This window comes from Chiloscyllium plagiosum, chromosome 27 (genome assembly GCF_004010195.1).
Source record: "Chiloscyllium plagiosum isolate BGI_BamShark_2017 chromosome 27, ASM401019v2, whole genome shotgun sequence".
Classification (NCBI taxonomy): Eukaryota; Metazoa; Chordata; class Chondrichthyes; order Orectolobiformes; family Hemiscylliidae; genus Chiloscyllium; species Chiloscyllium plagiosum.
This window is the reverse complement of record NC_057736.1, coordinates 41511112-41529188: the sequence shown is the minus strand read 5'-3', so window position 1 is coordinate 41529188 and position 18077 is coordinate 41511112. Positions and strand designations below refer to the sequence as shown.

General features: G+C 39.8%; 1 protein-coding gene across 2 annotated transcripts in view; it reads right to left on the bottom strand.

The window, feature by feature from the left end:
- The window catches only part of stk40 (serine/threonine kinase 40), a 78604-nt gene that overhangs the window by 32509 nt on the left and 28018 nt on the right, over positions 1–18077 (bottom strand). For both annotated transcript variants that reach the window (XM_043717907.1, XM_043717909.1), the window contains exons 4-6: positions 17007–17147; positions 16462–16683; positions 15188–15240 (exon numbers count right to left, since the gene is read on the bottom strand). In XM_043717907.1, the coding sequence (XP_043573842.1) occupies positions 15188–15240; positions 16462–16683; positions 17007–17147 (416 nt within the window). The remainder of the gene's footprint in view (positions 1–15187; positions 15241–16461; positions 16684–17006; positions 17148–18077) is intronic.

Sequence of the window (18077 nt, the reverse complement as noted above, 5' to 3'; positions counted from 1 at the left end):
GAAACGTCGATTCTCCTGTTCCCTGGATGCTGCCTGACCTGCTGCGCTTTTCCAGCTACACATTTCCAGCTCTGATCTCCAGCATCTGCAGACCTCACTTTCTCCATCCCAGGAATCAGTCTGGTAAACCTCCTTGCACCTCCAACATAAAAAGAACATTCTTCCTCAAATAAGGAGGCCAAAGCTGCACACAATACTCCAGGTGTTATCTCAGCAAAGGCCCTTGGCAATTACAGGAAGACATCCTGTACTCAAATCCTCACACGTAGAAGACGAATGTACTATTTGCCTTCTTCACAGCCCACTGATCTGCATGCTTACTTTCAGCAACTAGCTTACAAGAACACCCAGGTCACACTGCACCTCACTCTTTCCCAATCTACTGCCAATCAGATAATGATGATCTTCTTGTTACAAATACCAAAGTAGATCACCTCATTTATCCACATGATACTCCATTTATCATGCATTTGTCCATTCACTCAAATTTTGTCCAAATCACACTGAAGCATCTCTGCATTCTTCTCACAGTTCACCCTTCCAACCAACGTTGTCTTGTCTGAAAAGTTCTCTGTTAAATCCCTCATCTTAAACATCAACATATATATGTCATGAAGAACTGGGGTGCAGGCATGAACTTCCTGTTATACCCCACGAATCATTGACTGCCACTTGTAAAAAGACCTGGTTAATCCTATTTTTTTGTTTGTCTGCCAATTAGTTCCTTATATACGTCAGTACAGTACACCCAGTCCCAAGGATTTATATTTCACATTCAAATCTTTGGCGTGGGACCTTATCAAAAGTCTTTTGAAAGTCCAAGCAAACCATATCCACTGGGATCCCCATAGCAACTCTAGTCTAATTACATCCTCGAAAAATTCCAGTACATTGGTCAGTGGTTAGCACTGCTGCCTCACAGCGCCAGAGACCCGGGTTCAATTCCCGCCTCAGGCAACACACTGTGCGGAGTTTGCACATTCTCCCGTGTCTGCGTGGGTTTCCTCCGGGTGCTCCGGTTTCCTCCCACAGTCCAAAGATGTGCAGGTTAGGTGAATTGGCCATGCTAAATTGCCCGTAGTGTTAGGTGAAGGGGTAAATGTAAGAGACCAGCGAGTAGATTTGAATAGCAGAATAAGGCTGGGAAATTACAGAGGCGCTCTGGATTAATTAAACCTTCATATTGGATGGAGCTCAAGTGACAAACAAAGAGGCAGAGAAGTCAAGCTTGGAGATGGTGAAGACAAGAATGGATAAAAATTACTAAGGTATACATGGGAGAAGCAATAAGATATACATGGGCGAAGCAGGTATTATGGTAGAAACAGATGGTGTCAGTCATGGATACAACATGAAGTTTGAAGCTCAGCTCAAGGTTGCAAACAGTCTGAGCAAACAGTAGGGAAAATATCAGAACAGAGATTTTCTGGCATCCACTACTACTATCAAACAAGCAGTCACCAAGGGTCATTACATAAATGTGAAATAGGAAGGTTGAATAAGAGAGGATGAAGTCGATTTTCTGATCATATGGGGAAAACGCAAAATCACATGTAGGTCACATGACAAAGGTGAAGCAACAGAGCGAGCAGATCAGAAATCTTCAATAAAGACAAAGGGGTAAATGCATTTTGACTCCAAGTGTCATTTTAAAAGGTGTGAGTAGGATAAAAATGCGCTGTAAAGATTGAAGAGATGACCACGGTGTCAGATGGCAATGGCACATGAATGGGACAATCACTGTGAACTCAATTACAGCTGTTTTAAAAAGGAGGGAATCCAACACTGTGGTTAAAGAGACGCCTGACATTTTTCCATAATAGTGCAGGCAACACCCAAAGAACTGAACCTTAGCATGAGTCAGTGCCTTCAGGAAATGAGGACTTTTTTAAAATTGAACATTTTTTCCATCTTTTAGCTTCTCAAATACAATTTCACATTTCTAAGCAGGCTGACTAGATCATTAACCAGATATATATATATATATCTTTGGTTCAAACATCCAATTAACAAAATACATCCACAGGCTAAAAAAGAAAACTTAACCTTTGCTTGAACTGGTTGCAACAATTTCTAATGCATACTGACGCCAATTTGATTTGAACTGTGGGAATATGCTTCCTTGCAACAATCTTGAGGAAAAGTTAACTTAAGTCTGCAAGAAATGGAAGTCTGAAATGTTTGAGGACATTCATGCTCTCGTCTTGCTCCATCAGAAAGAACATGAACAGAAACTAACAGCGCCCTCAAATCTCTGCCACTCGCCTTCCTGCCAAAGATTTACCACTTCACATATGAACTTGATGAGAAAATTCCTGACAAATGAGCTCCATCTGAAATATTAAGCAGGATTCCCCTTTCAGAAGTTGAGCATTGCTGACACATTACGAAAAGCACACATTTATGAACTGCATAGTTTCTGTAGTTCTATGTTGCAAATATACCTACGAGGGAAAGTCAGTTACCCTCAAAGGCAAAGCAAATTAATTTTCAAGAGGGTAACCTAAATAAATTTCTTAGTCATAAACTATGAACATTATTAAATCTCCCTTTAATCTTCTGTGCTAAGGAGAACTACCCCAGCCCCTCTGGTCTCTCTATATTAAAAGAAACAATTCAAACAGAATTGTGATTAGAATTTGAATAAAATGTCATGGAACATGTGCTCATGTGAGTTGTACAACACCCAGCAGTGCCACAACAGACTGTCCAAGTTTAAACTAAGCCTGTAAGTCAAGGGTCAATATAATGCATAGATGGCTGAACTTTCCACCCAAACAGCATTTCCAATAAGCTAAGTAATCCTAATGGTTACAAAAGGCTATAATATTGCACCCAATAGCACTAGCTGCAAGGGTGAAGATTGGGGACAGGTTTGGTATGGTGGCTCAGTAGGTAGCACTGCTGCCTCACAGCTCCAGGAACCTGGGTTTGATTCCTGCCTCGGGCAACTATCTGTGTGAAGTTTGCACATTGTGCGAGGAAACTCATGCAGACACAGGGACAATCTAAAAATGTGCATGCTAGGTTAAATTGGCCATGCTAAATTGCCCAGAGTGTTCAGGGATATATACATTAGGTGCATTAGTTAGGGGTAAATGTAGAGTAATAGGGTAGGGGAATGGGCGTGGGTGGTTTACTCTTCGGAGGGTCAATGTAGACTTGTTGGCCCAAATAACCTGTTTCCACACTGTACAGAATCCATGATTCAAACTAACTTGTGATGGAAGCTCATAGTTGAAACGTTCTTCAACCAAGGGAAACTTATACCAGACACATCTTGGTATGAACAATGCAATAAGAACAACTGTTAGGTCCCTACAATGTCCTTAAGGTCATCACATGAACAAACTTTTCCAAGAACAAAAGACTTAATTTGACAATTCTACAGTAGTATTGTTTTGAAAGCCTGGAACAGGTACACATCAGTCAGCAACTCAAACCACAGATGGCTGCAATTAAACTCGCATATGTGACTCACCTTTCAGCAATGCCCCACCACAATAACAACCAGCATCAAATATAGACCAACAGCCTGAAGCTAAATTTGTATTTCCAAACACGAGTCTGGTAAAGATTAGGGAAATGATAAACACATATGGAAAGGATTTCACAGAATACGCATTTGATTACAGAACCTAAATATTGCAAGGGTGGATCACTGCAAAATAGAAGGACATTATAATCAACAGTCCCCAGCACCTGCCCCCAACCTTCAACCTACACAAGTCCTTGTAGCTAGTGGTTATGCACGTAACAAGGTAAAAACAATGACTGCAGATGCTGGAAACCAGATTCTGGATCAATGGTGCTGGAAGAGCACAGCAGTTCAGGCAGCATCGAGGAGCTTCAGCAAAATGCCCGAAACGTCGATTTTGCTGAAGCTCCTCGATGCTGCCTGAACTGCTGGGCTCTTCCAGCACCATTGATCCAGTTATGCATGTAACTCATGGCCAGACAAGGTGCAAGATCCAGTGAAATACCAATAGATACTAATTTACTTTTGCAAATGTCTGCAATTAACCTTGAAGATGAAACTACTACACTTCATGGGTTCTACTCCACTTACATGAAGTTATAACAAATTATGTCAAGTTTCAGTATCAAAGTTGCAAAGTATCATTATGTATGAAAACAAAGTCATTCATAGCATCTCAGTTCCAGCTTAACTCCGTCAAAGCTCCTCAAGCAATGTCCAAGACCCAAACATCTTCAGATGCTTCATCAACAATCTTCCTTCAATCACAAGGTCAGAAGTAGTGATGTTCTCTGATGATTGCAATGGTACCTTTCACAACGACTCAGACTCTGAATCAGATAATGTCTACACATACTAAGACCTACACAACATGCAGGCTTAGATTGATAAGTGGCAATGACCATGTGATGACTAAGAAAGACTCCCTTCCAACAAGAGAGAATCCATCATCCCTTGACATTCAGTGGCACTGCCATTGCTGAACTCCCCATTGACATCCTGAGGGTTACCACTGAGCAGAAACATGATCAGTAATTTAAATACTGACTACAGCAACAGATCATAGCCTACAAATTCTGTGGCAAGTAACTCACTACCTGACTCCACAGAGCCTGGGCGACATCCGTGAATGCACATGTCACATGCATGATATTGCATGAAATCAATAAAATTTGAAGGAGTTGTACAGGTTAAACAGACCAAAAGACAGGCTCAAATCTTACTTTACATCATCTACACACCAGGGCCTTCCCTGAAAATTATTTGCTTTTGGGAAGGGGGCACACACAGCAGAAAGGAGTGAATCTACTTGAACAATTTAAGTCATTTCAAAAACCAGCAAGTTATGACAAATATTATAACATTTGAGGCATGCAACTTAACCACACATCAAATCCAACTCTCAAACAATGGGCTGTGGATGCCGCCAGAATTGCAAGGCACAGCACAGAAATTCTTAATGTACATTAATGTAATTCATTTTAGGCTTACTATGCCTACATCCAAATAGTGTTGCATATGAACACATTGCAAAATAAATAATAGACAGGATTTCTAAAATAAGGAATTCTAACTTTAGCTCCACAGATTGATTTTAATTTGGAGGTGGGGACAGAGAGACATTCAGGCAGGAAGGAAAGAAAAGGGAAATGCAACTGCAATGACATCATTCCATATAACCCAAGTCACATTTTCCCATCACCATGCTATTCCTGATATGTGCTCAGGTCTAAAAAGAAAGCCAAGTGTTGCATTGGTATTCTTGATCTTTGATCAATGGTCCATATTGAGGTAGCATGTTTCGACCAGATAATGGGGCTTCCAGAATTAGCCAGTGTCACCAGAAGAAGGATGCAATCTAATACAGACACACATACAGCTTGCATGCTGCCTCAAGCTGCTACACAGGATATACATGTGCACTCTCTAGATTATCAATTTATGCCCCTTCTCATCCAACAACACAACTGCTCTCGCTTACAATTCCAGATGCTCATGGCTTGCTGCATTGGCAGAGGTGCTGTACTGCAGAATCTTAAAACAACATGTCACCCCTTACAGGTGGGCAGAAATGTTCCACAGCACTATTCTGCTGGATACTATTCATTCCTCAATAAGAGACAGATTATCTGTGATAATTCTCACATTGCTGTTCATGAGAGCTTGTTGTGTACAAATTGGATACCATATCTCCTTTATTATAACAGCAAATGGACTTCAAAAGAACCGCAGCAGCTGGAAACTGCATTGTGATGCCTTTTGTGAAAGGCACTATGTAAAGGTCTTTTCTCTTTTCTACCAGGGTTACAAAGCAGTCAGGAAAGAACTGAAGAATAGACGTAGGAGAGCTAGAAGGGGACATGAAAAAGCCTTGATGGGTAGGATTAAGGAAAACCCCAAGGTGTTCTACACTTGTGAGGATTAAGAGGATGGTGAGCTTGAGGATAGGGCCAATCAACAATAGTGGAGAGAACTTGTGCCTGGAGTTGGATGAGGTCGGTGAGATCCTTATCGAATATTTTGCTTCAGTATTTATTCGTGATAGGGACTTTGTTGTTTGTGAGGACAGCGTCAAACAGGCTGGTATGCTTAAACAGGCTGAGGTTAAGAAAGAGAATGTGCTGGAAATTAGAAAAATATGAGGATAGGTAAGACCCCTGGGCCAGACAAGATATACCCAAGGTTACTGTGGGAAGCAAAGGAAGAGATTGCTGTGCCTTTGGCAATGGTCTTTGCATCCTCACTGTCCACTGTAGTAGTACCAGATAATTGGATGGCGGCAAATGTTATTCCCTTGTTCAAGTAAAGAAAAAGGGATAATCCTGGGAATTACAGATCAGTCAGTCTTACGTCAGTGGTGAGCAAATTATTGGAGAGGATTCTGAGAGACAAGATTTATGATTATTTGGAAAAGCATAGTTTGACTAGAGATAGTCAGACAGTTTTGTGAGGGGCAGGTCATGCCTAACAAACTTTATTGAATTCTTTGAGAATGTGACAAAAGACATCGACAAAGGTAGAACAGTGGATGTAGTGGAAATGAATTTTAGCAAAACATTTGATAAGGACCCCACTGGTAGGCACAAACAGAAAATAAGGAGGCATGGGATACAAGGAAATTTGGCTGTCAGGATACAGAACTGGCTGGCCCATAGAAGACAGAGGGTGGTAGCAGATGGAAAGTATTCAGCCTGGAGCTTGGTAACCAGTGGCGTTCCAAAGGGAGCTGCTCTGCTCTTTGTGATTTTATAAATGACTTGGATGAGGAAGCGGAAGGGTGGGGTTTTCCGATGACGTGAAGGTTGGAGGAGTTGTGGATAGTGTGAAGGGCTGTTGTAGATGCAATCGGACGCTGTCAGAATGCAGAACTGGGCTGAGAAGTGGCAGACGGGGTTCAACCTGGAAAAGTGTGAAGTGATTCATTTTGAAAAGTTGAATTTGAATGCAAATTACAGGATTAAATGCAGGATTCTTGGCAATGTGAAGGAACAGAAGGATCTTGGGGGCCGTGTCTATAGACCCTTCAAAGTTGTCACCCAAGTTGATAGGATTAATAAGGGAGCTTATGGTGTGTTGCCTTTCATTAGCGAGGGAATTGGGTTTAAGAGCTGTGAGGTTATGCTGCAGCTTGATAAAGCCATGGTTAGACTACACATGGAGTATTGTGTTCAGTTCTGGTCACCTCGTTATAGGAAAGATGTGGAAGCTTTAGAGAGGGTGGAGAGGAGATTTACCAGGATGCTGTCTGTGCTGGAGGGCATGTCTTATGAAGAAAAGTTGAAGGAGCTAGGGCTTTCCTCATTGGAACAAAGAAGGATGAGTGATGACTTGATAGAGATGTACAAGACGATAAGAGGCATAGATAGAGTGGATAGCCAGAGACATGTTCCCAGGACCGAAGTGGCTATCATGAGGGGTCATAATTTTAAAGGTGATTAGAGGAAGGTTTTGGGGAGATACCAGATGTAGGTTCTTTACATATAGTGGTGAGTGCGTGGAATGCACTGCCAACCATGGTAGTAGAGTCAGATACATTACGGACATTTAAGCAACTCTTGGATATGTAGGTTAGTTTGATCTTAGAGTGGGATAAAAGGTCAGCACAACATTGCGGGCTGAATACTGTGCTGTACTGTTTTGTGTAAGATGGAAAGCCCAGAAAAATCAAATGTGGCAGAGTGGCGGAGTGGGGGGTGGGGGGGGAGAAAGAGTAAAAGTGTAAGCAAACAGCTTTCATTCAAGACTTTAGCCAGAAGGGACTTTTTACATCTAAAAGACATTTGATTTGGGATATCACAAGACAAGACTAACAGGAAGCTCTGAGCTCATGGACAAACTCTGTGGACCCACTCAAATGTAAACATGCTTCTGGCACAATTCCTGAATCAAGACAATAGAAGGGAACACATTGTTAAGGGAACACGATACTCTATCACTGGGAATCAACACTTTTACTCTCTCGAATCCATCCCAAAATCTCTTTCAAAATTCCAGTTGAGCCGAATGGAGTAGCTTCAATTCAATGTCTCAGGCTAAAAGAAAGATAAAACAGAAGAAATTGCACCTTGCTAATCAGCAAGTCAGGTCCAAGTGCCCAAGATAGAAGTCAACTCACCCTCCTGTACATATTTGTTTAAAAAAGGAGAGACACTGATGGGGCTCCTCAGGAAGCAAATGTGATGCCATAGTGAGCAAAACATTTTAGAATTACTCTGGCTGGCACTGATTTAGGGTTACAAACCAAGCAGCAGATTTCTATTAGAACACCACTCAAAACAGCATTATACTCATTTTGCCAAATTCATTGCATTTATTATTTATTAGTTTCAACCAAGTGGGAGCTGTTTTTGCTGGCCAGCTTGTTTGCAGCCATTTTCATCAGTTATGATATTGCTCTCGCCTGGCTCGGCCCCTTGCCCTGGGTGACCCCTAGCCTGCTAGAACATTCTGAAACAATCACATAACTACTTCTTTTCCCACAATGTTTATTTGCAGACACCTGTTAAGTAAAACTGCAACCCAGCTAGATGCTATCAATGGGTGTACGTAGTATCTGGAGTATGCATTGACTCAAGGTCTGAGAACAATAACTCATTATGTACAGTCTTAGGTGAGGCCAACTTCGGACTGGTGTATGCTCACTCTTGATTATCATGTGGATCTGTGTCTGATTGAGCAACTGTCAGATCGGCATCTGTTGTACTATTTAAATCCGTGGCGATCTGCAGCACTTTGGAGTATCACCTGACTGGACTAAGACAAGGTGTGCTCCCCATGATATCATGCAATAAAGTATATCAATGCTCTGAGGTCCGAGTCTGGAGAATTTCTTCAACAGGTCGTACAACAGTTTTGGTTGAGTTGTGTGACTTCACAGCCTAGTTGGAGGAAAGTTACATCACTGATATGGATTTGGAATTGGATCAGTTCTTAGCAAGACCAAGTATGGACAGCAATTTTCCTTCCCTTCAGGACATCAATTCATTTGTTTTTTTGTTAAATGATACCCTGACAACTTTCACCAATTTCAGCTTCACTTTTAAATTTGAATTCAAATTCCCAAACAGTCATGAACTCACTTTCTGAATTACTGCTCCAGTCATCACTATTCTTACTATAAAGTTCGTGTTCAAGGCAAAAATAAGCTAGTCTATGCTAACTCCTATGCTTAAACTTGCAAATACTCATGACCTGGCTCACATATGAAGAACAGGCACATGGGACTATTGAGATGCTGATGGATGTAGCATGAAATCCCCTAACAGCAGTCTGTGTCTTGAGAGGAGACAGAAAAAAAATAAAAACGGAAAAAAATGCTTCCAAAGAGGTCAAATTTTATTCTTCATTTATAAACAGTGATTGGAGTTTGCAGCATCAAGATACCTAGCATTTTGCAGCCTCTCTCAAAGGGCTCCTGGATGGGGTTAAACAAAAAGAAAGTTTCATATTGGCGCAATAGAGACTGGTCTTCTGAAGCCGAGATTACTTATATTGGTTATGGGCATAAATAGATCACGTTGGAATTTTCACCTTAAAAATTAGAGGAGAATAAACCTGAAGCTATTGTATAGCCACAGGGGAGAATCTGAACAGAAATACCGGTTACATTGAATTTATCATTGTATCTGAAACCCCTCTATAACCAAGGTATTTTGAACAGATTGTCCCATACAGATCTAGTCCAACTCTTCAAAATGAAAATCATACTCAACAAGACAGAAGTAACAGAATTCAGAAGCAGCAGTTACAATGATGAACTAAAATATTCAAAAGATATGTAACACAAAAGCATTTCAATATGGCACTGCCTTATCACAAAGCAAAAACAGGTTGTTAAATCGATGGCATGCTTTTGAGAAAGAACAGAAGCACTCGTGAGGTCTCATTACTGCTCACAAACTGCCATCACCTAAACCTAACATTAAACTACATTTATGTAATGTATTTGCACAACTTTCAAAACTGGAATGCTTGAAGTATGCTTCTTGCAGTATCTGAAAGTTTAAAAGCAAATGGGGGAGATGGTACTGGGTGGGAAATAGAAGGTACAAGCACACCCCCACATTGGGTAGGACACTTGCTGCTTTAATTGCTCTCTGTGCTGCATTGCCCAGAGTTATAAATATGAGCAAGCCTTCTCTTGCGTCAGCACAATTTACACTGCATGAGTCATCCAAGCCATGGTTCCTCTGGCAAACGACTATTGTTTGCTTCTGGTGAAGGGCTCGGAAAGCCTCTCCCTTTACACGGGAGGAAGAACTTTAACCCTTCAACTACCTAATTTTGCTAGCCTCCCATACTACAGAAATGTTTCCTTTCCTTGCCTGACTCCAAAAATTATCAGAGCAAAGCGCAACAGTGTGGAGCTACTTAGATAAACGCGGAGCAGAAAAAGCCAGATATGCTAAAACAAAAAAAAAATTCAACTGTATGCACTCTCAAAATGTTATCTTGTCTCCAAAGGGTTATGGGAATTTTAGCCAATGCACAATTAAATTGAAATATTCAGTATCAAACCACTGAGTGAAACAAAATCATGACAGTGTGTACGCTGGCTTCAATTCAGCATTGTGGATAGATATTATTTCCTTTCTTCTTGTAAAGATAGTGTGCAATCTGTGTGTGCTCCTCAGCTAACACCAATTAACTATAAAACTAAGTTGTTTGCTAATTCAATACTGTGTAGAGCAAGATACTCTTGTCGAACTGTTTTCAAAATAAAATACAAAAGTTGACAGGATGCTCAACCTCTAAAAATGAAACAAAAAGTTGCGAGCTGCTTCTTGTCAGTTAAACTAAGATATCACAAATTTCACAATGAAACTCAATGTTCTTTCAATGGATAATCAAAGCAACCAATCAAACTGCATTCCTAAAGCACTAAATGTAGATTTATTCTCATGATTCAAGCGTTATCAGTTCTAGACACATTAAACTTGTTTAAAAATTGCCAGCTACATTCAAATATCTTATTGTTTGTATAAGGATTGGAAAAACTGAAATTCAAAACATCTGTTCATCCCAAAGTTGAAAACAAAGGCAAAACCAAAAGCAAAGAAAACACTGTCAGGGAACTTGCACATGTGTTGCATAGTATACATTCAACTGTAGGATGAACCTCATTGATTTTACCTTACTGAAAGACAAGCTTTTGGTGAAATTTAGCACAGATTCCACAGCTATATCAACATAGAATTTAGAACAATACAGCACAAAACAGGCACTTCGGCCCTCGACGTTGCGCCGACCTGTGAATTATTCTCAGCTCGTCCCCCTACACTATCCCAAAATCATCCATGTGCTTATCTAAGGATTGTTTAAATCTCCCTAATGTGGCTGAGTTGACTACATTAGCAGGTAGGGCATTCCACGCCCTTACCACTCTCTGCGTAAAGAACCTGCCTCTGACGTCTGTCTTAAATCGATCACTGCTCAATTTGTAGTTATGCCCTCTCGTACAAGCTGACGTCATCACTGTCTTTCACTTTCTACCCTATCTAATCCTCTGATCATCTTGTGTGTCTCTATCAAATCCCCCCTTAGCCTTCTTGTTTCCAATGAGAACAGACTCAAGTCTCTCAGCCTTCTCTATCAAATCCCCTCTTAGCCTTCTTCTTTCCAATGAGAACAGGTTCAAGTCTCTCAGCCTTTCCTCATAAAACCTTTCCTCCAGACCAGGCAACATCCTGGTAAATCTCCTCTGCACCTTTTCCAATGCTTCCACATCCTTCCTCTAAGGGGGTGACCAGAACTGTACACAATATTCCAAGTGTGGTCGCACCAGCGTTTTGTATAGTTGTAGCATGACATTGCGGTTCCGGAACTCAGTCCCTCTACCAATGAATCCTAACACACCGTACACCTTTTTAACAGCACTATCCACCTTGGTGGCAACTTTCAGGGATCTATGCACATGGAGTCCAAGATCCCTCTGCACATTCACACTACCAAGAATCTTTCCATTGACCTCGTAATCTGCCTTCCTGTTATTCTTCCCAAAGTGCATCACCTCACATTTAGCTGCATTGAACTCCATTTGCCACATCTCAGCCCAATTCTGCAGTTTATCCAAGTCCCCCTGCAACCTGTAACATTCGTCCAAACTGTCTACTACTCAACAGACTTTAGTGTCGTCTGCAAATTTACTACTCCATCCACCTATGCCTGCGTCTAAGTCATTTATAAAAATGACAAACAGCAGTGGTCCCAAAACAAATCCTTGTGGCACACCACGAGTAACTGGACTCCAGACTGAATATTTTCCATCAACCATCACTCACTGCCTTCTTTCAGAAAGTCAGTTTCTAATCCAAACTGCTAAATCACCCCCAATTCCATGCCTCTGCATTTTCTCCATCAAGCCTACCATGTGGAACCTTATCAAAGGCTTTAGTGAAGTCCATGTATACCACATCAATTGCCCTACCCTCATCTACATGCTTGGTCACCTTCTCAAAAAACTCTGAGGTTTGTGAGACACGACCTGCCCTTGATGAAACCATGTTGACTACCTGAAATCAAATTGTTGCTTGCTAGATTATAAATCTTATCTTTTATAATCCTTTCCAAAACCTTCCCTACAACAGAAGTAAGGCTCACTGGTGTATAATTATCTGGGTCATCTCTGCTGCCCTTCTTGAACAAGGGCACAACATTTGCAATCCTCCAGTCCTCAGGTACTAAACCTGTAGTCAATGATGACTCAAATATCAAAGCCAAAAGGTTCTGCTATCTCCTCTCTAGCTTCCCAGAGAATCCTCGGATAAATCCCATCCGACCCAGGGGACTTGACTACTATCACTCCTTCTAGAATTGATAATACCTGTTTATAACTAACCTCGATCCTTTCTAGTCTAATATCTCGTACATCATTCTTCTCAACAATATTCTCCTTTTCCTGAGTGAACACCGATGAGAAATGTTCATTTAGTACCTCTCCAATCTCTACAGGGTCCACACTCAACTTCCCACTTCTGTCTTTGACTGGCCCTATTCCTACCCTAATCATCCTTTTATTCCTCACATACCTACAGAAAGCTTTAGGTTTGCTAAAGACTGGTCGTGTCCGCTCTTTGCTCCTCTTAACTCTCTTAAATCCTTCCCAGCTGATCTGTAACTCTCCATCGCCTCATCTGTACCATCTTACCTCATCAACATAAAAGGGAAAGAAACCTGAACATTTTTTCAACAGATGTTAATATAAAGTTCTACCATGTGCAATTAAAGAACAAGGTTACTTTTGCTTGTTTCTTCATTTCCTTCCTCTTGTGCAATATAGACACGGCAACTTACACCTATGTAGTATAGGTTCTCTGACAGACTAACAGTGATAGCCAAAAGAAACAATTTAAAATCTCATTGAGTCTATGGAATACTAGAAACTGTTCTCTTAACAATTTAATAAAAATAATCTTGACTTACTGACTTAAGTGCATGCTTTTTAAGGGGGAAGTCTCTCCAACTGTGACCATTATAGTGCAGTATTAATAGACGTTATGTAACCTACTGTGGGCAGGAGTAATATTGTGGCTTTCAAAAAGACAGGATTCATGTAAGTGCTCATTTCTTAAAAAAACTGACCATGTAATTGGCAAATTTGCCCAGTTTACAGACATGGTTAAATACATTTCGCAAGACGTGCATAATGAACAATGACAGAATCCAAATACGAAACATACTCCCTCACACGACTGAATGATACAGCGGTAAGTATCTTTTGCAAAAGTAAATTGAGTTACATTCATAAAGCATGTGGAAGCAGGTCCAAACTTTCTGTTCTTTTATGGATGCAATAGGGTTATTGTTCCAGGCTACTGAACTCAGACTTCACAAATGCAGTCGTCATTTATATGTGATCTAACTACACGAACTTGCTTTCAATCTTTTGAAAAATGCGAACAAATTAAGACCGACAATTCTGAGTTGCGCAGCACAATATCATATGCTGTACTGAAGGTACATTCATTTGGCCAAGAATTTCTCTATTAATGCTCAATTATTTTCCATCAATTGATAAGCTTTGGAAACTTTGTAATTAATCAAATCTCTACATAGAATTAGTAAGCATTGTGATATTTTTCACATGGGATTTTCGTTTTTGCACTGACTTTTGATCAACACATTTTGGACGGCACAGGGGAGGGTGGGAATTGTAAAGATAAGGAAGGTAAGAAACAAGGCAAAAAGGGACTGCAGTGACAAGAGAGATCAAACATCAATCCTTATACAAGGGAAAAAAAAACCTCATTTGTTGAGCTAAATAAACACTTGGTTAAACTGGTCTCACACATCTCCAAGCAACTGATCAGAGAACACCATTCATTACAATGTTTCCCTTCCATGAAGGGCAAGCGTGCGTTTTTTTTTCTGATTAGGAATGAAAGAAGATGTCAAAACACAAGACCAAAGCCATATATATATTACACATATATGTGAAATAATAAAATTAAATGGTACAACACATCACCTAAATCTAAAAGAAAAAGAGAGTTTCCTTTCAGGCATCCATTGACCAGATTTATACTCAGTAATTGGTGGTTTTATTACAGATTTCCAGCTCTCATGTTTTTCTCTGCAATGCCTGAACTGCTTCACATGAATTAGTGCTTTCAAGTTTCATATTTACATCTAGAATACAAAGATTCACGACACTGTCAAGTAGTGACTTATTGGTGCCTCCTGGCTGACTCAAGTCAAACCAGTTTCAACTGATTGCTTTACTGAATTACTAAATAAAGAAGCAATGAGATATGGCTATGCATTGTGTTGGACACTAGCGCTTACCTTTTGAGTTGGGTTAAAACAGTGTTTAGGAGAACAGTTTGAAAATTTCTCCTTATCCACCGCTCATTACCTGCCAGGTGAGAAATCATTTTTAAGTAACTGTAGCCCAATCTGTGTGGGTATTGGGACCATAATGCACACTTGCTTGCAACTGGCAATCATACACAGAAAGGCCAGGAGTGACTAATGGGAGAGAAGCAAAACATCAGTGATGCAACAGACTGACCTTTCAAAGCTTTGAGTCAAATTATACCAAGTGAAATAGAAGAGTTTAGAATTAGCAGTGCCAAATCGTATCTGGAAATGCTTAACACAGTAGCCACAGCAAGTGTTACATTCTCCTTGCACCAATATCACTCAACTTGATGAACCAAGTATTAACACTATATTGATTCAACAACCGATACGTAATCAATTTCAAATTACCTTTTATTTAGCACCATGTTCCCCAGCTTCAGGTCCCTGTGCACAATGTTCTTCTGAAGAAGAAAGGAAAACAAAGATTTTTTCTGTAATCGATCAGCCTTCAGCAATGCAACCTGCTTGAAGCTGAACATAAATTAATTTATAAAAGGTTCATGCAGTCAGAAGCTTGGTTTACATCAAACCACACAGCCACAAAATTTTAAAGATCAGGTTTCTCAGTAGCAAAATCACAAATGACATTATGAATTACAAGGATGGAATGTCATCATTTTTGATCTGATGTCAGAATGGTCCAGTAGAGTTTGGAGCATCAATTCAGCGCTGCTTTGTTATGATAACAACAACTGACTAATGATCTGTCCAATGTCTGCCCTGTCGCATATGAAGTATCATTTTCTGACTGCCAGAATATGTCTGATTTCTAAATGAGGATATTTTCAGAAACCTTTTTGTCACATGCTACATCTAACCAAATGAATTCCTACCCCACAATGTTCACAGAAAAAAAGCAACAGATAATCAACAGTTAAGTACACAGCATGCAATAGCACTGCTTGAATCACTTTTGAAATGGTTCAGGTTTGTGCCACAATTGTTCCTTAATTGACAAAAAAGTGAGGTAAAAACAAAATGGAGAAGTAAGGAAAAAGTAGATTAAATACTATATTCCCTCGGAAATATAGCTGGTCTTAGTTACAAGGTAGATACTTAGTCCCCACTGAGATGCTTACTGCATATTTAAAACTAGACAAATTAGATTAAGTTAAACTAATAGGTGTTTACTTAAACGACTAAGTCAATGGAATGATATGGTCATACGGGGAAGCACATCAAGGAAGTTCAGAATATAAACAGAAACTAGACAGGGTGAACCTGTCTAGTACAGCAATGAACTAAATGGAAATTTACACATTATTAGTTATGACTATGAGAAATGAATCAAGGTCAAGGTACATAACTGCAGCAATCTAACAATGTTCTTCAATGGTTCTAGCGACTAAGTGGCCATTTTGTTGCTGTTCTGTCCTTTAATCACAGGTATTCGAGACCCTGTGATGTTAATATTATTTTTCCTTTAAAGTCACAGGAGTTTGCAGTGGTTCTTCTCAATCAACTGGATTACTGCCTCCCCAGTCTTTGCAGATATATGCATTGGCTCCAAACAAAAAAAAACAAACTCAATGCAGACAATAGGGGTTAGGAAAACAGCATCTGCTGCAACATTAACATCCTGATCAGAAGTAAAAAATTAATTAAACACAAAATCTTTTTACCTTATGTAAAGCTTCCACTACCCGTACCACATCATAGAATATTGCGATTGTTTCACGCTCACTGAGCCTCTTCTCTTTGATGACATAATGTTGTAGATTGATGAGATCTGCAGTTTTATCACTAAAGTCATGGGCACAGAGGCAGTCAAGAACTAAACAGATCCTTTTCTTCATCCTCCGCATAAGCTTGCTGGATTCAAACTCTTCGACAACAGCCCTATCCTATAAAAGAGTAAACATTGAGAATCAGTCCATCTTTTGAGTCACTTGTAGACTTTAAGTATACAAGCATTCCTTGAGTGCTTGGAAACTTTTTCTCCAGAATGCCTAGAATTTTGCAAATTCAAGAGAAAATTGGTTTATTGCTTGATAAGGATGAATGTACTGGGCTCCAGGAGAAAGCAGGAGAGTAACACTCCATAACTTGCTCTATATGAGAACCAACAGGTCAAATGGCACCTGTGCTATAACCATTGAGTGTACAAGAAAAATGTTATTAATGGGATTAGTAAAAATGCATACATTCTGTGCTTTCTTACAGTTACCTGAAAGAGGCCATGGTGATGCACCACTCCATCTTGATTGGGAAGCAAGGACAGAAGCGAGTATTCTGTATGCAAAAGCATCTTTCCTTGTCTTTCTTCCTGAGTTTCCATTCTCTCACCTCTATCTTCAAGTGTGAGAATCTAAAGGGAGGAAAAATAGTCAGAATTCAAACGTTTATTTACCATGAAGAGTATTTTTCTTCATTTTAACAACTGATTGTCACAAGGTTTATAAAACATATTGAAGTCATAACATAGAAGTAAAAATATTCTTCTTTGATCTCATGGAAGCAACTTTTCCTGGAAAGATACAAGTATTTTTCAGCAAATATGAACCCTAAATAATAGGATGACAAATTCAATACAGGTCATAGCTACTGGAATCACTGTACGTCTGCTATTTCCACATTTAAACTACTTATTCTAATCCAATTTCCCACTCTTCCCACCGGCCCTCCAATATTTTCTCATGTAAACAACTAGTAACATCTTTATAAGGAAAAAAAATTGTTGTTCTCTGTTCTTACACTTCCACCAAGCTCAATTTATGGCTGCTTACAGATTCAGTGAAATAATCCTGTTCTCTTAAAACATTTGATCCTTTGTACTGATAGCCTTAGCTTGTCAGCGTCTCACCATTAAGATAATAGTGCACCGTTTTGACCACTCTGCAGTTCAAGAAGATCTATCCTACTTTTATTTTTAGCCCCTTTATAAATAACATGCAGAATCCTACTCCACCAAGAAATATGCTCTTCAGAGATTTGTCCATCTGTATTCGGTCACCATACTTGATAATTTTACAGTTACATTCCATTAACTGTTTTGTTCCAAGAAAACAAAGCAGGCCATCAGATGAGATGTCTGAGCAGGTGTATATTATATGCAAAAGATAGATATTGGACAGATCACAATCTAATTCTAATCACAGTTTTCCAGCAGCGGGAAGGAAAAAAAAAGGAAATTAAACATGTTATGCTTTGTAACATGTGCGTACCACTTTTATACATTTCCTTAAGGGATTCTGCATTTATTTAATTTGAAGTAAATAGTATTCTGGTGTCTAGTCTT